Raw genomic sequence first — 19208 nt, 5'->3', positions numbered from 1 at the left:
TTAGGAAGAAATTTTTCACTTTGAGGGTGGTGAGGCACTGAAACAGGTTGTGGCTGCCCCATCCCTGGAGGTGTTCAAGGCCAGGTTGGATGGGGCTTGGAGCAACCTGGTTTAGTGGGAGATGTCCCTGCCCATGGTGGGGGTTTGGAACTGGATGATCTTTAATGTCCCTTCCAACCTAAACCATTCTATGATACTATGATTCTGAAGACAAGTTTCCTTCACAGATAGGAATTATGCACATTACACAGCTTTCTCTGTGCCAGTCCAGAGAAGTGTTTGCACAACTAATTTGACTGAAGAAGACAAGAGCACCATCGTCATGAAAGAAAAAATGGAAAGGAAAGAGTCTGATGAACCAGCCCAAATGGAGATGGCAGAATGACATGGGAGACGAGAGCTGCCATGTAAGTGTGCCACGTGCACACTGTGCAGTTTAGCTCAAGATGTCTCAAGTGGGCTGCAAGCAGTGAGTCACAGACAAAGAGGAGGGTTATTTATGGGATTTCAGTTCTTCAGAGGAAGAAATATGAAACAGTCAGAAACGACAGAGAAACGAGAGTGCTGGATGATGGCAAAAAACATATGGGGAACAGGGGAGAGGGAGCTTTTGGCATCATTGCAGCAGCATACATCCCGGTGTAACTCATATTGATCTCTGGGGGCCAGTTCATTTCTACTGGAAGAATCTGGCTTCTGGGACTCCAGGTACAAAATGAAAACCTCTCAATTTCTAGAGCACCAATGTTAGTGTTTGCCAAGTGTTTTTTCTATTCCTCCCTGCAAATCTTTTTTCTTTTAGGGCCAGTGGAAAATTTAGCAGAACAGGCAGTTTTCCAGCAGGCTTAATTCTGAAAGTTGAACTGATCAGATGATTTAAGATTTGCTGAATGAAGTTAGCATTTTCTTATCCACACTATAGTCTGAATTCTGCTGGGATTTTGTATGTCAAGGTGCGTATGCATATCTGGGCGTACACAGACACAGGAGTTTTTAACTCATTATAGAGGTAACAAGGCTGTTTTCTCTTCTAAAAACACAGGGAGGATGTGTTAGGTTAGACATTCCTCTTAAGTAACTGCTGATGATTCTGATTTCTAGATATGTTCTTTATTGCTGTCCGGAAACTAATTGCTCTAGGATGGTGCCGATTATTTCAGCCACTGTTGGAGTGCTGCGTTCTTTTGGAAACAACGTAAACCTAAGAGCTTTCATTTCTTTTGTTCAATTCTACAGATTCTCCCTCTGTCCTTAAGAAGCCTATGGAGGACTGAACAGAGTTTTGGGTGTTGCAGAAGTAAGTTAATGAGTAAATCATTACCTTCAATTTTCCTGAAAATACTTCTTCAGAATTGCTGCTTCAGCTGCCATTTCTTCTTCTGTCCTCCACTTGTCAGAGGAATCCTCTTTGTCGTGTTGTTGCAACTTTTTTGAGGGAGGAAGAAGAAAAAAAACAGTTTGTTGATTTTTTTTTTCCCCAGTTTTATTGTCAAATTCAGGGCCTGCCTGTATGCAACTAATCCAACTATTCCACGTGTCCTCAGGATGGAGGGACCTAGTGATGTAGAGATGAAGGGTGAAGGTTACTAGTTTAGAGCGGTGACAGTAGTTAACTGGCTCTGACGGATTTACAATGATAACGCAAAGTGCCAGCGTGATTGATAGGCAGTGACAGAGTTCACCTTTGTGAGTTGATGGTCAGATACCTTGTGAGTCTTTGATGCAAAGCTGGTAGGTAACAGGATAACACAGGTATTTTGAAGAGCCCATTACATCTGTGCAGTGAGCTAGGCAGAAGCTGCCTAGACATCTTGTCAGTAATTCATGTAAAATTTTCTCTCTGGCTTTTCCTCCACCCATGGGGCCACCTTTCCCATCACAGACCTATTGTGATAACAAGGCCTTGTTGGAGCTGTTTCCCACCAGCAGTTTTTATCAGTAGTTTTCAGAAGAGATACATTCCCTCTCCGCATGCAAGTTATTAGTCCTTCCTTGCCCTTGCTGAAAGTGAGACACATCCCTGGTCTAGAAACAAAGCCTGCTATTTTAAGCATAATTATATTTCATTGATGATATACTGAGGAAAAAAATCAAAAGTATGTGAAATACTTAACTTTTGCATCTAGCTTGCTTAATATGCCCACAAAAATAAGTTCTAGCTCATATGCAGTAAGGATTAAGAGATACTGTCCCAACATGACAATTTCAAATACATCCTTTGACCCTCCAGAAGAAGGGAGAACCTGAGGGTTTTGCTGCTCTTTAGAAGAGAGGAGTTCTATTTTATGGTAAATATAACATGCCAGCACTTGAGTGACTATTTGTACACACATCCACTCAAAGAATGCCTGCCACTCCTCAAGGGAAGATTACATTTACAACAGACATCAGAAACATTTGCATTAATGCATTAAGTATTGAGATTTCCAGTGTGTCTCCAGGTACAGAGCACGACACAGATTGTATTAACAGCATCAGTGCTTCCGAGGAACATTATAATATCGACTTTTTGTTAATGTCACAAACAAAGTTGGAAACTAATAACCTTTTATTCCTGGACAAGTTTTAGTACAGAAGATGAAGCAGTGAAAAAATAAAGATGAAACAATATTGAACCTGCCAAGCAAACTGCGTTACTGTATATGGCATGTTTAGCAACAAACTAGGATTGTTAGCATACATCCAACTCACAAATACTTTTATTTGTGTTGTGTTTCTCCTACTCTGAATTTTGCTGCCAGCTATAGTCCTATGTAGTTTTACATTCTGCAGCATAGATTTCTTCCTCCTCAGCAGATGAAGCTGCATTAGAAAACTATTTCCTTTCATGCCAATACGATACAGTAGCTGTGGGCAAATTAAAGTGTATTACTGTTCGACTAGTAGAGGACTAATCTTCATCGTTACATTAGCTCTAGGTGTGTTATAAATCCATCTTGTAATAATGCTACAGAATTACAGAGAAAGATTTAAAAGCCAGGAACTGGTACAGCATGTACACTGTCAACATGCAACCTTTGTGTCCATGCGCCTGCTCTCACCCACTGTACACACCTATACACTGTATAGGTACCACAGCTGAGCTGGCAATAGAAGGCGTTATGGGAAACAGCATACATCATTCTGTACTTTCCATGGACTGTGAGCATTTACACTTCACAAGAGGATGCACCAGGACAAGCCAAGTGGTGGTAAATCAATTGTCTGTCTGAGGTGTGAGCTGTTTTTCTAAAAAAGCAATGTCTTGCTCATTCGACCTGGCATCAGCGGGAGATACAGCAGGCAACAGCTAGAAGGCAAAGGAGGGCAGCCTCTGTTCCTCAAGGTCTCCTTGTTTAACCTGCAAGAAATGCTTTTAGTGACGCGATTTGGCTGCTGTTCTCCCTTGCTATCCTGTTTCTGCCCAACCCAGGTGAGAGCTAACTCCACGAGGAAACTAGTAAAGCAGAGATTTACCTTGTAGTTTTTATTTTCCCTGCTCAAAGAAACTGAAGTGAACAGTAATAAGGAGGCATTTCCTGAAGTGGCTGTTGTTGTTGTCTAAATTAAAACCGTGTGAAGTCACAGCCCATAGTGACTTCTCAAAGCTGGCAAAGGAGAGGGTTTCTTTTGCTACACAACCGCGTAACCTTTAAAAATAATCAATCTTTGACTTAAGGTTAAAACAGATATATGGGGAGCAGCAATGAATTTTGAAACTAGCCTGGAAACCCAACCTACTTCAGCAGCGCTAGCTCCTGGCACACAGCCCGCAGTGCCGCACAGCAAGCCCCAGCCTGGCGTAAAAGCGCTCAACACAGCCGCGGCAGGCGTTCACGCACCCCTCATACTGAAAAGATGTATCCACATTTTGTGGACAGACTGGGTATGATGAACAACAGACTGTGGTGTTAAATCACTGCCATGGCAAATCTATTCATTGTTCAACTGACTTATAGATGATTTAAGTATAAAATTGCTATGTCTACCCAAACAGGATCCCAGAACTGTTCTGCGTTCAAACCTCTTGCTGTGTCAGTAATTTCTGAAGAGCAATATGCAATTATCACCCCAATGCCACTTAGTTTCTGATATTATCTAACCACCACTGTGGAGACATGAAAAACTGTCTCTGGCAGCTGCCTACCCCTCTCTGCTACCAGCATCCTGCAGCTCTAGTACAAGCCAACCTGTATAGAGAGTCACTCTGAAGCACAAAAATTACAGATAACCTTGCTGGAGGATGTTCTGGATGCTAAACGTTACACAGGTTTAAGATCAACAGCACCCATAAATGGATGAGAAGTTAAGAGCTGATGATACCACCTCTATTTCGTGAATTCTGCGTGCCACAAATTAATGGAGGCTGGAGAGCACAATGGAGAGCACTCCGGGAGCATCTGTGCACCTGTCTTCTCTTAGCATCTGTTAGTGGTCTCCAACAGTGACAAGATATTGGGATCATGGGTGGGTTTGGTCTCATCTGGTTATTTCATGTGTTCTTATGTAAGAAACTTTTCAACCAAATTCAGGTCTTCATGTAAGGTGTCCGTAAGCAAGAGCTACGTGTTTTTTTTTTTTTTTTTAAAAAAATAGAGGCTAAGACAGGACCCATAGTATTTTGGCTGAGTTTGAAAGCTACTTTACAAGACAAACAACATACATATTTCAGTATTACATTGTATTGATTTAGAACTCAGGTGGGAAAAAACGTAACAGTGGATACATGTTTCTAAGAGACTTCTGTGTCTTGGAATGTGTTCATATTCACACACACATGCAAGTCCCAGCCTTGCATCTTTACAAACATCTGACATGCTATTATACAGGGGAAGCAATGCTGTCCTGCACCTGGAGAACACTCCAAGATTCTGCTCAAAGCAAAGGGAAAAAATACGTCTATTTGCCAGCTATCCATCTGTAAAAACTAGTGTTTTCCCCTTGTTTTTTCCCAGTCAGACAGAAAAAGCTGGAGAACTTGAGCTGACATCCTTACTCCTATAGAGGAACTCAAACACAGACTAGCTTGACGTCTGTGATTCTTTCTGTAGAACAATTCTACTTCTGCAAACTCTGAAAAAAAACCCAAACAAACTTACCCAGAGTCGCACATCATCTACCTGACATGATTTTCTGTGAGGGAAGTTTTGCCCAGATTACCCTGGACAGTCTGAATAGAAGTGGAGATTCACTGATCCACATTCTTTCAAATATACTTCTGCTACTTTCTCCATGGGTCCTGGGACAGGGCTTCCATATTACCCAAAGGCACCTAAACAATAACCGTTGCCTTTCTTGCAATGAAGGCTTCTAGAAGAAACTGCTGTGCTTCAAAATCCCTTCCCAGGCAAATGTGTGTGTTTCCAGTTGTGGTAAGCGACTGGTATTTCAAGTAAGATGAAAGTAGCACATGGTGAGGTTACAAGAGTCACTTCTTTGCAAAACCCTGAAGTAAAGGCAATACATTTTGCTCAGGGTCTTCCAGGGACACCCATGGTGTGACAGGGGAAGCACAGCCTATTCTCAGTAATGTTATGATAATGTTGGCAAAAGTTCATCAAATACACACTAACATATCCAATACACTAAGCGAAAGAAAGAAGAATTAGAAAACTAGGGCAAGTGGCAGTCTAGAAAACCTTTTCTGTAGAGCTCCAAGCTACTTACCATTTTAAAACTGCTGGTATTTTGCCTGTTTTCATAAGAGAAATGTGATGCAAAAGCACCACACCAGATACTGCAAAACTCAGAAAGCCCCAAATTCTCTGAAGCCAAATGCAAACCTGTTGTTATATTACAGCAGTGTCTCAGAAGTGCGAGCATTAACAAAAATGTAAGCAACCAGATTTGTGTAGCTCAGATAACTCTGACAGGAGAGGAAAGGACAGGAGAGCATGAACATTTCTTTTAGACAATCTCTATTATGCTAACTTTTTCTTTTAATATTCTGGACAAGCACTGAGACACACATTAGTCAATTCTCTAATCGCAGTTGCCCAGCAAATTACACACTGTATCTGCTCAACATTCTTCAAGCACTAAGACTCTTGTTTATAACTTAGTACATCTTCTTGCCTTGCAGTACAAATAAATGCACTATTTCTAAGATATGCCCTTCTTCAAGCAGATCATTACTGATGTCTGACTTCTTGGGCTTCCTGATAAATTATCCTCTACTTTCACCTCAAGCAGAAAATGCTATTCCACCAATAATCTATGACTGTCAGTCTTGATTACTTGTAAACAGTGGAGCTCTTTGAATATTTCTGCTTGTGAAAAGCGTTCATTTTCTCACTCATGTCTCCCAGTGTGAGATGCTGGCAGACCTGACAGCTGTGCTTTATGTTGTTTTATTAAAGTTGTTAGTGCTGCAGAATGGTCTACGTTTTTATCACTGCAATTCTTAAGGGAAACACAATATTGTTTTATAACACATTCGCGTTGGGGAACCTCTTCTTCTTGCCCTTTGTGGAGGAGCCCAGAATTCTCAATGCAGCAGACTATAGGGGACCTGGGTCTAGGACTGGCTGTTGTTTGAAATAACATCTATATTATGGCCTGTTCTACTTATGCCATAACACCAACAGAAAAGCAACCTGTGTTAATACAGAGCACTCGCCAAAAGTATTGGGGAAAAAAGCTTTTACGGTAGTTAGCACTATTTTCACTCTCCATGAATATTTACTGTTGATAGTTAAGGGTTTATAACCTCCAATGCATTTAACTAAAAGAAAAATCACAGCGATGGAGAGTAATTATGCCAAACTGCTGCAACATAACAAAACTCAACTGCTTAAGTGATTATAAGATGTATAATCAAAATTAGCAGCTAACAAAAAAAAAAACCCAAACCAAATTTTTACCAGCAGTTTGGATCAGATATTAGGCATTACTCAGTCGGTGGTGTTTATTACCAATACGCATTGGAATACCCAGGCATCTTTTCCATAATTAATTCCTACACTTGGGTGAAATCTGCAGAGTGATATTTCAGCATTAGATTAACAGCTGAACCATGAGGACCCTGAAAGTCTCATCTCCTCTCTCCAGTGGCAACCCTTTTCCAGAGACTGGAAACAAAAATGATCCCAGGGCTGCTACATGTACCTCTTGCCCCATCTCCTTTATGGACCCGGAGCCACGTGATGAACACACACCCACAGCACATCCCTGCCCCCATTCTTGCACTACAGCAAGCAGATGTAGTGAGGCTTCATCTTGAGCATCCCACCATGGCGGGGGAAACTCAAGGACTGAGCTGGCTATGGCTCCTCAGCCCTTTGGTGATACCAAGGGCCTCCTCCTGGTCCTGGTGGTGACTTCCAACCATCCGCACCTCCTCTTGTACTGCCTTTACATCAACTTAATTCCTGAATTGCCTCCTTTGCCCTCTTCTCCCTGGTCTTGTCCTCCTTGCTCTTTTCCCCAGTGCTTTCTTTCCTTTCACTTCTCTTTATATTTAGCTTATATCCTTATAGTAAGATTTCATTTCCACCACCCCCCATAATGTAATTAAATGTGACATTTACTGCTATTATCTATAGCTCCTGCTATGATCTATCCTTTCCTCACCCTCTGCTGTCTTGCTGAAGAGAGTTTCTGCTTTTTGGTGGGCAGCCTCCTACGCCAGTCCATGTCTCCCGTCTTCACCCCATTTGCCTTCAGTTGTGGTTCGAGTCTCGACTTGACTAGCAATGTACAATGAAAGAACAATGGATGAAACACAGCGCAGCTTCTCAAGGATTCTGCAATTGCTTTATATGGTTGCTTGGACACAACATGGCCCTAAATCCTTTTTAACCTACCTGGGACTAATCACCACAGGAGCTCCCAGCCCTGGGTACACTCCAGCTGGGTATACCCCCAGCAACTGCTCTGGGCAGGGCCCCAGGAAAGGCGAAAACACAGGCAGAGAACAAGCACGGCATGCTCCCTCTTGACCACCTGAAAGACCACCTACAAGATATTGTGTTAACACGGTGCAAGAGGCCTGGCTGCTGCTCATCAGCTGCTGCCGGATCAGGACCCGTTTCTGAGCTGCCTTTACCATTGCTGCCAGGCTGCAGCCTGAGCAGCCCAGGCAGTTCAGTGCTTTCCGCATCTCTGGGCCCATCTCCATATTTAATTACAGCTACAATACTGCTGTAATTTAATTGCTTTAATTTACAGTGAACACTGCAGAAAAAAACCCACATCCTATAATTTTCTCATCTGCTGACTTTGCTTAAGATTCTATATCATACCTGTATCTGCATTTGCATGAATCAGAAATCCCTGATTTTGAGGTGTTTTTTACTTGCTGCATTAAATCTGAGTTATTTAAGGAGGTGGAGAAGAAGCCCAAGTTGCCTGCATTCTACATGCAACACAATTTTTAACTATCTACTGGAAAATCCTTCTCCAAGTATTTTACCACTTCCACATGAAATACACTGCTACCTCACAGCTGCTGATATTATTCCTACAAAGCATATATTCCATTACGAATCTCAGTTTATCACAGCTATGTTTTAGAGAGTGGTGGGGTTTTTTCTCCTATTTACTCTTTGCCATAGCGACTGCAAATATTTTTTCAGTTTTATTGTTGTGCTTTGGGGAAAGACTTGAACCTCACACTTCACATAGGCATACAAGTGGCTGCACCTTTTTTAGCAAAGCACTTAGAGGAAAAGAATATTGTGGAACACACATAAAGGTTAAGTAAAACCCTTAAACATATATATGTTTAAGTGCTTTGCTAAAATAAACTCTACAAACTTTCAAACAATTCTGCATTCAAAAATAAGAAAAAGAATAAATATAAAAGGCATCCTAAGAAATTTGCTTTTGAAAGTATAAAAGACAAGCAAGCCCACAAGCAGAACAACAGTTGTATAGAAAACACATTTGCCATTCGGTGAAATATGTAGATTGCACTCTGAAGAGCTCAAATCTTGACAGACTTCCAGTTTGGCTCCAACTGAGATAAAATTCTTGGAAAGTGAGCGCATAACAAAGGAGATACTTGAAAGAATATCCACTGGGGTAAGAAGTCCTGCCAAAGACTTGGAGAACTGCTATTTACAGTCTGATATGAATCAAGGCAAGACTCCATAAAGGTGTTTGGATACGTTTTCCCATGCCCATTATCCTCCTAGTTAGCAGATAATGTCATCAACACCTCTGCAGTCTTCCTCACCTGGGAAGAAAAGGTAGATGACTGTGGGGAGCTTCCTCATGGCATTTGCTAGAGAGGGCTGCCTACACGAGAGGAATGTGTGGCATAGAGACCTGGGTAAGAAATGGCAATGTCATCAATGTGATAATATTGGAGGAAACGTTATCCTGTGTGCACAGCCTGCCATGCAACATTACTCATTTGGAAAAAGGCTATTTTTAATCAAGGAAAAGCACTTTAATCAAGGATAGAGTCAGTGATTCAAAAATTTCATGCAGGTGCATGTATTACTTGACTGAAAGCCTTTTCCCAAAAGGTCAGAGCTGCAGAGCGATGTGCATATCCCACTCCAAGAGCAGAGATAACCTCGAGGTGCCTGTATCAGGCTGATGTATTCTGGCTCCTGACGCAGGGAGTTTCAAAGTCAGAACTTCCCCTGCTAATCTTCTTAACTCTACACAAATACTTGCTGTGCCCTGAGCACACTCAATAAGATTCATGACATGCCAAGGAAGACATATGTGTGCTAGGGAGGTTGATTTAGTTTATTTGTTTTCTTTGTATTTTTCTGCCAGCACAAAGGAACTCAGCTGCAGGTCCCACGTGCATTGGCACAGAGCCGGTTCAGTGCGCAGGGGGACATGAGTGTGTCCCCATTTCCTGGGGGGAGCTTCACCCTCCTCACCACATCTCTGGGAGCTACAGGAAGAGCCCACAACGGCCAGAGCAGAGAACAGATTTCTTCTCTGGGAATTAGCTTATTCCTACTGACCAAATCCACTACCCCCCCGCCTCCCCCTCCGACACTTTCTGAAATTAAGAAGAAAACATTCAGTCAGTGTGCCCTGGAGTAAGTCATACTCTGAGTCACCCTTTCCACTGACTGCACGAGGATTTTAAGGAGACTTCAGATGTCTAGAATGACACATACCACATGCCTGAAGCAAACCACTGGGGTTTAAAAGCCTGCTTTTGTGTGTGCTTCTCAGGGGACCACTCACCTGCCAACAGATCTTCCCAGGATGGTCCTCTGTTTTCTCCACAGAGCTCAGGATCACGGGACTCCTGGATGAAGCTACATCCCCAGGACGGCCTTTTCCCCCAGGCATCCCTCAAATACTTCTTTAGCTCTCAGCCACGCACACGCAAGGCTACCTCACCTCTGAGATTGCCTCCCCGGGATTTAAGCAGCCAATACCCTCTAGTAAGTAGGTACTAAAATAGGTTGAGGAATAAATTGCTCTCATTTAACATTCACTCCAAAAAATACAGCTGCATTTATTATGCAGCATATTGTTTTATATACTGTTTTGTTATAATAAGTCATGTTTAAAATGTCATGACATTTAAATCAACAGCAGTAAGAGGGAAATGCTGAAAAAGAGCAAGATGATCAAAAAAGGATTTAAAAATTCCTGGTAAAACGTTATGGGCCAAACACTCTCATTACAGTAAAAATAGTCACAAGGGAGTTTAAAACGCATCTATGAGAAGCCTGCTGTAGAGAAACCCACTCTGCCCCTCCTGTGAGATGCTCTCCATGTTAGGTCTCTGTCTCACTGTGGTTGTCCCCAGGTCTGGTGGCCGAGGAGTGGTGCCACCACCATCTGGGCGGTTGAGGCTGGCTGTGGCCAGGAAACTTGGGCACCTGCAGCAAAGGCCTCCTGGTGCTCTGCATCCCCTTCCAGGTTTAGCCCTTCTCTGTTCTGCCCTTTGCCACTGAGCCACCACAATACTCCAGAAAACTCTACCGAATACATCCCTGGAACTTATTAATGCCTTTGTCTCAGTGAGGAGCTTTATTTCAATGCCTGTGCTAAGTTATATGAATGAACTTTACATATAATATAAAAGCCTACTTTAATGTGGCTTCATAGCCTTTGAGGAGACACAGAGCCTATCTACCACTGATGATCTACATGCATAATGGCAGATTTTCACCAGAAAGACTTTTAATGTTAAAAAGAAAATAGCTCAGATCAGAGGAGTTACTCCGTTCCTGCAGATTCAGTGCTCATCTTTTCTATCAGGCCTGGACCCATATGCCAGCATCCCTCACTGCCGCCTCCGTGCTCCCTCACCCCCCACCAAGGGAAAAAACAACAACAACTGCAACAACAAAACAGATGGCGATGCAACGAAACATTAAACTCAATCCCAATACCTGAGCCATACCATGAATATTTCACTGAGGCATGGGGTAGAAAAGACAACAAAATGACCTTTTCTAGCATCTTAAGGGAGATCTAACCTTGTAATTGCTATAGACACACTGAAGACACAGAAAAGGGAGAGCAAGACTATTTAAAAAAAGCTGTGTATATTTTTAAAAATTAGTATCTCAATGTTCCCATTATAACCTGCCAATATGAATGACATTTACTCTTGCTCTGAGAAATGAAAGAAACTCTAAAAGACAGACTACATTAAGAATCTATTGATATTCCACTGACCTAGTGGCATAAGAACCAGACAAGCTTTGTCAAGGGCAAATGCCCCAGAGTCTGCAAATTCATCTCTTAAAGTAGCAGTAAAGGAAAAAAAAATAATCTTCAATGTCTAGAATATTTATAAAACCCAGCAAAGGCTTGCAGTTCTTGATGTTATAATGGCAGTGGATGGCTCTAGACCCAGATATGGAAGCAGAATCGGAAATTTCAGATGGTCAACCACCTCTTCCAGTGTTTCCAGTCAATTAATATTGCCATAAAACTTACATGGGAAGTTCCCTTAAGGGACATCAAATGGAGTTTTGCCCAATTTATTTTTTTCCTATTGTAAAAACTTCACAAAGATATGTTACTCATAGCAGAATATGGCCCAAGATTCTGTTTGGGACGGATGGATGCAAGTGGTGTAAGCTGTGGCAGAGGTCCCTGCTGCATTGCCTTCCCAGCATTAGTGGAAATACCCAGACAAGGGAAGAGGAGGAAAAGTGAGGAACAGTTTAGTATTGTTCAAACAGGCTCCTTCATCCCTCAGATGAACCTCTTAACTCATACACTAAATCAAATTAGAGCAAAAAGTCACAGAGAAGGGGCCCAATACAGGAGCCCTTATTTACTTGGTGAAACTCAGACTGGGATAACAGTGGCTTTTTCAGAGGGCAGAGGGGCACAGGCTGCCTTCACTTTGAGGAGGAATAATCTATTTCCTCCTCTTTCAACCTGCAGTGTTGGCCTTCTGTTCAAATTCTTTTTCTGAGAAACAAGACCACAGTGATACCCACATAATGCCCAGGCTGAAGAACAGGGATGGCATAATAGCCTGGGAATACAATATTCTGCAATTAATTTCAGTGAAGGGACTGTGAATTTGGGGAGAATTAATTTTAGCTGGATAGATTTTGCAGTTAATTAAGGCTGATAGCTTCTACTAGTAGGAAGGTGGTTTTGATGAAAATACATTGAAAATCTTATTAAACTGCCTAGGAAAAAACAGTTGCCATTGCCCGTGCTACAGCCTCCCAGACATCCCCATGTTTCTATATAGGAGTCATGAATTGATAGCATTTGCATAACAATTAGTATTTAACATGTAGACTTCGGTATCATTGCTTTTGGACAGAATTAATATTCAAACCTTTGAGCACAGACATTTTGGAAATATTCATCTGGAAAAGTCGCAGGGACTTTTTTTTTGTTTGCAATATTTTTGCAAGTTCTGTTCCTGTGCTGATACCCTGGCAGCACATCACTGTCTTCTCTCACCATAACTCAGAGAACATGCTCCAGAGCTACAGAAAATCCTGCACTGCGTGGATGGGGCGATCACATGAACATGGGGGGATGGAAGGTAGGAAGGGTGGGAAGACAGGAAAAGCAACCCAAACATTCCCTGTTTTCAGAGACAAAGAAGTAATGTTGTTTGCTTTCAGTTCAGTCAGTTTGCTCATGCCTTAGGAAACAATGAGATCAACAGAAATGAAAGCAATTTTCAGCAGATATGAATAAAACACGTGGCTCAGCTGAGAAGAGGTTGTACATTACCCCAGAAGCTCAGTCAAATGCTTGTGGATTAAATGCTGTGATAATGGATCTAGCATGGGCTTGCTCCATCTCAATTTGCCAGACTATGAATTTGCAGGTTTCCCACTCATTCTTCAGGAGAGGGTTGATTGGGGAATAGGTTGTACAGATACACACTTTGTGGAGGACTTGCAAAATAATTTTATTCATTCAGACACAATTTGAAGTCAGAGTAGGGTACCTTGCAACCAGAACTTCCTCCACAGAAGGTCCACTGCTACATTTTTCTCTAAGTCTTTTTTTTTTTTTCTTCTCTTTAAACTAGCCTTCAAGCAAAATCCACAAAAAAAATATCGTGTTCTCAGTCTGGGTTTAGCCTGTGCACGTACTGAAGTGTACAAAGGCGCACAAGCTCTCCTCATTCATTCTGATCCGTAAGCATTATTACATTACATTTAATTGCAGAAGACACTGTCTTCACAGCTTTATTTCTCATATGACATCTTGTGAATTGCTTTTAAGAAAAGCCATTTACACAACTTCTATATATATGTAAACTAGTACTCTAATGTCACATCCTTGTTTGCACATAGCCTTGTATTCATGTCAGCTAATCCTAATGCAAAAAGCAAGTGGCCCTTCATATATTCCAGTTAGGAAACAGTAGCATGGATTTTCATAAAACAAAAGTTTAACTGATACTATGTAAAATCTGTTTCACTGGAAAATTGGCATCTTGCCCATCATCTTCCACAAAGTTCAGTATCTTTGTCACTGCTCATCTACTTGACTTCTTAATTGTCTGTGTTCACTGGCTGTATCAAATGGAGTTTTCTTTTTGCCTTTGCTCACAGTGTATTACATCTTTTAATCGGTATATATAATTACTTACCACAATCTGCCATGCCAGATTTTCTAAGCATTAGTCTAATTAACTTAAGCTTGATAATTATGTTGCAGATATCATAACAGTATGCACAGAACTTGCAGATTATGCTGTTGGCTTAGCTGTTTCTGATAACATTTTTCTTATTCTTACTTTTCCCTTTTTCCTTTCGCTTTTTCCCTTTCTGTACAGGGTGGGAGCACCCGAAGAAAGAGACACTGCTGTTTTGTTTAAGTGACTGGAAGTTTCTCTAAAAGCAAAAGCCGTCTGTTTCTAATAACAAGTCATCAAGTAAGTCAACACAAATGAGAACAGATCCAAAATGCAAGGATTTCCTCTTTTTATAAGAATACAAGATAAATACATCACTGAGGAAACGAACTTGAGCTTCCGATAGTAGAAACTGTGGAGGATTCAAGCACAAGCCTACAGCACTCACTGGCCAATTATGAAAGTACTCAGACTTTCCACAGGTCTCCAGCCTGAGCTATTCTAATTATACGCCTGTTGGCGTCAGCATGTCGCCAGGGAGGCAATAAATAAGTCATAACATGCATGGGACCTGGCACACATACCTTTCAGCACAGAAAGATCATCCCTCACAAAGTGATGGAGGCCATCTGGGCAAATGAAATATGCAAGCTTGAGACCCCAAGTAAGAGTAAATAGATGCAGAGGACACATGTCACAGTAATAAATAGAGGAAAGCAAAAGAAATCTGTAACAGGCTACAGATTTTGTTTGGCTTTCTGAGGTAAAACAACGTTTCTTTTTACTTCTGTCCAACTCACTTTGGTAGTCTGCTTTTACAATGGAGAATGTACCCTGTATTGTTTGGTTTGCCTTTCTCCTGGATGAGGGCAGGGATATCTTGTCCAACCACACCGAATGGCCTCTGCCCAGTGAGATATGGGGCAGAGCCAGGAAGACCAGACCTCCTTCTCCCTGCTCCCAAGGACCATGGATCCGTCTTGCTGACTGTAGTCCAACAAGCCATGTTCAAGTCCCAAAGACACCCAGACCACAATTTGGGTATCTGGGTTGCAAACCCACTGATGTTACATCCATGCCAAGAGCCCATTTGTTTGAGTTTTAGGTGCAGTGCTACATAAGTGTTGTCAAGTCCACTCAGAGAACCACACCAAAAACCACTTTGCATTTACTCTAGTTATTGGTGAGGATTTAATCAGCTATGAAACTCTGAAAGACTGCTCAACTGCTCCTATTTTTAACACAGACTTTGTGGATAAGGAGACAAGGACAGGAACAGGCAGTTCCTCTTGCTGAAGTTTCCCTCATTCAAGCCCTTATTTTCATACGACTGAAGGGCTGTCACCCTTGACAGAAAAGATTAGCAGCAGTCAAGGAAGTAATCAGGGTGGCCAGTACATAAATAAGCATAACATAAATCTGAATATTAATAACCAGCATTTGATTCAATCAGACTAGAAGTGTTAGACCACTGTAGCAGCAATTCCTTATAGGAAACTATTTAACACTGCAATTATCTTTAATGAATTAACCTCAAAGTATGGCTGAGGTGCAACATCCTAAGAATCCCTGTGCTCATCTACAGTCCACTTGCAACTAATTTCACTTCACAAGCCTACCTCAATTAACATTTTTCTGTATTTCACACATGAGTAACTACAGTACTGAAATATGCACTCCTTTCCCAAATTTAATAGCTGAGATACCTTAATTTTTTTTATTCTACAAATGAAGGAAAAAAATTTTCTGCTACTATCTCAAACCAATTAAAATTTTTTATATTGGCTTTGCATCTCTTCGATATATGTATGAACCAAAAAAGGTTCTACGTTTTTCACATAATAATTACTTGGAAATGATCTGCTATGAGGCACTCCAAAGACAAAGGAGTTTACAATTAGCAAATTTAAAATTTTGCTTTACATTTCCTGTCACTAGAGTTTTTAAAGAATGAGGTTTTTTTGGTTGAACGTCTTATATTAGGAAAGAAAACCTCAGTCAGTGTAACTCTAAACTATCTGAATTAAAAAAAAAAAACAAAACAAAAAACCAAAAAAACCAACAATGAACCAAACTTGGAAAAAGTACAAGTTTATTGATAGGCCTGAAAGGAAAGGAGAACACATTGCCTTACTCACCACTATGTAACTACAGTACACAAATAGCAACTGTAAAATAAAGAACACTTTTGTATAATACACCTCGTGCATTTTGTAGCATGGGTAGAATGACAGATATCTAACCGCATGATCTCAATGAGTTATCAAATGCCTCTAAGATACGTTGAGACTGATCAACAGCTTCCTTATCCCCATAGCAGGGCAACAGCTGGACCTTATTACTCTTTCCTTTTGCTTTCCTTGGTTTTTCTTTATCATGGAGTGTAGCAATAGGACAAGGGGTAATGGTTTTAAACTGAAAGACGGGAGGCAAGGGGTAGATATAGAATGATAGAATGATAGAATGGTTTAGGTTGGAAAGGACCTTGAAGATCATCGAGTTCCAACCCCTCTGCCATGGGCAGGGACACCTCCCACTAGATCAGGTTGCCCAAGGCCACGTCCAGCCTGGCCTTGAACACCTCCAGGGATGGGGCCTCAACAACCTAGATATTCCGAAGAAATTCTTTACTCTGAGGATGGTGAGACACTGGAACAGGTTGTCCGGGAAAGTTGGGGATGCTCCATCCCGAGAAGCATTCAAGGCCAGGTGGATGAGGTTTGAGCAACCTTGTCTAGTGGAAGGTGTCCCTGCCCGTGGCAGGGGGGTTAGAACTAAATGATCTTCACGGTCACTTCCAACTCTAACCCTTCTGTGATTCTCTCTGAATTGATAAAAATACATAATGTCATTTAAATGCAAGTTGTGCTCAGTTTTGGGCCCCTCAATACAAGAAAGACATCGAGGTGCTGGAGCACATCCTGAGAAGGGCAACAAAGCTGGTGAGGGGTCTGGAGCACGAGTCTTATGAAGAGCAGCTAAGGGAACAGGGTGGTTTAGTCTGGAGAAAAGGAGGCTGAGTGGAGACCTTATCACTCTCTACAACTACCTGAAAGGAGGTTGTAGAGAGGTGGGGGTTGGTCCCTTCTCCCAAGTGATAGGACAAGAGGAAATGGCCTCAAATTATACCAGGGGAGGTTTAGGATGGATATTAGGAAAAATTTCTTCACAGAAAGGGCAGTCAAGCATTGGAACAGGCTGCCCAGGGAAGTGGTTGAAGCACCATCCCTGGAGGAATTCAAAAGATGGGTAGACATGGTCCTTAGGGACATGGTTTAGTGGTGGATTGGCAGTGCTAGGTTAATGGTTGGACTCGGTGATCTGAAAGGTCCTTTCCAACCTAGATGATTCTATGATTAACATTATTCTTGCATTAATGGGGAAACATGGTGAGGAAGCTCTTGCTTTGCACCGTAATTGTGGTAAAAGGAGCAGCATTCTTGAACAGACTATAAGTCTGACGTTATTTTCCTTTCCACTGCATGTTTGCAGCATTATTTTAGCATTAAGAAAAATGAACACATACGTAGATAACAGCATCCACACAGCAATATGGCATAGCTGTTTTTCTTCTTAAAAGCATCCAATTTAATTTTATCATCAAATACCAGACTGTACAGATTCCTACGTTCTATTACTGATTTAACCTCAGTTTAAAGCTAAGCATTTTTTGCAGTACATATCATTTAGAGCTTACTGCGGAAGAGAACACTACCAGTAGAAAGACATGTGGGGATACAGTACGAGTACTTCTTGTATCAAGACTGTTGGATTTTCTTCTCCATCTGAAGCACCCATGTGACACCACAGAGCTTCACTGTCATTTCTTCTCTGAGCTACTCAGTAATGTTATAATGAAGTTACACAGATAGGGACACAGACATAATATAACTTGCCCGTATAGCTACATAAATAGAGTTTATTTTGTATATTAATTTTTATAACAAATAGGGATATGCATGGCCTATTTGGTTACATGAGCAAATCCGTGCCCTGAAAGATAATGTTCTCATTAAGCCAAGCTGCAAGCCCAAATCTTATCTAAAGCGCTGTTTACTTTGCTGGCAGAACGGCCAACACACTACAGAGCATAAACCTTTCACTGCTGCCACTCAAACTGAGGGCACCCCATAGCAAATTCTGAAAGCTTAAAAAAATTAAATACACTAGTAAGATGAGAACATACATTAATAATAAATAAATGCTTAATTTAGCTAACATTATAAACTAACATTTCTAGATGGAATAAGTTTTTTCTTATCACACCATTTCTCTCTAGTATTTTATCTACTCTCAGAGAATATTGAATATTGTAACATTTCACCCTTACCCGAATTTTTACCAGCCCTTGGTTCTTATAGTGTACTACATTTTGGAAAATCTAAATAGTAGTTAAAAATAAACTCTTTGCTATCATCCTATTTCCACTACTTCCATTTATAACCAATACCACACTGCATTTATGCACGGATCTGTTCTTATTTCAAAACCTGTTTCAGGTCCGATTTTACTCATTCTCTTCGTCAAATGTCACTTGGCTCCTGGAATGGCTTTGGTCCACTCAGCCAACTCAGGGAGAAACCCTTTACGTCAAGCGGGCACTTTTATCCCTGGGCAAACATCCAGTGCCACACCTTTGCATGGTGCCCCACCTGAGCTCATGCACCCTTCAGACCTCTTTCTACACCTTCTCATGACTTGGGAGCCAAGCTGGGGACAACCTACTTCCATGAAAGCACTGGTAGGACTCTATCAGCTGCCTTACGGCCAGACTGAGCCCACAGGGTGGCAGTTCACGGCCTCCTATCACAGCTTACTGGCACTGCTATATGAACCAATACCTTTTTTTTTTTCTCCTTTCTTTTTCTGTTTTGTTTGTTTGTATGTTTTAAAGTTTGCTTGAGATGACAGTGCCAAGGATCTGGAGACATTTCAGGCCTTGAGAACATTAGGAAAGCTTTAAATACTGTGTTATGGAATATTTCTGTGACATGGATCAAGTTGAGAGTTTCCATCCTTATCTCTGGGGTTTTGGGGCATCAGTAAAAATTTGGATAAATACATTAGCGTGAAAAAATTTTGTCCCAGTTCACAACTAGAGACCCTCCTGAAAATTAACATTGTGAAGCATTTCGTGTTCATTCATTAATAACGGGAGAGGGAAAGGCTAAGAACAACCTCAAGAAAGCAAAATAGTTTGTACCAGCTTGCTGCACTAAGCCGTTGC

General features: G+C 41.4%; 1 protein-coding gene across 1 annotated transcript in view; it reads right to left on the bottom strand.

Moving 5' to 3' along the window:
- The window catches only part of FHIT (fragile histidine triad), a 423733-nt gene that overhangs the window by 6858 nt on the left and 397667 nt on the right, over positions 1–19208 (bottom strand). The window contains exon 5 of the mRNA XM_009892524.1: positions 1322–1425. Within this exon, the coding sequence (XP_009890826.1) occupies positions 1324–1425 (102 nt within the window). The 3' untranslated portion in view covers positions 1322–1323. The remainder of the gene's footprint in view (positions 1–1321; positions 1426–19208) is intronic.

Source organism: Charadrius vociferus, unplaced genomic scaffold, assembly GCF_000708025.1.
Source record: "Charadrius vociferus isolate BGI_N301 unplaced genomic scaffold, ASM70802v2 scaffold119, whole genome shotgun sequence".
In the NCBI taxonomy this organism is placed as follows: domain Eukaryota; kingdom Metazoa; phylum Chordata; class Aves; order Charadriiformes; family Charadriidae; genus Charadrius; species Charadrius vociferus.
This window is presented reverse-complemented; position numbering and strand designations above follow the sequence as displayed.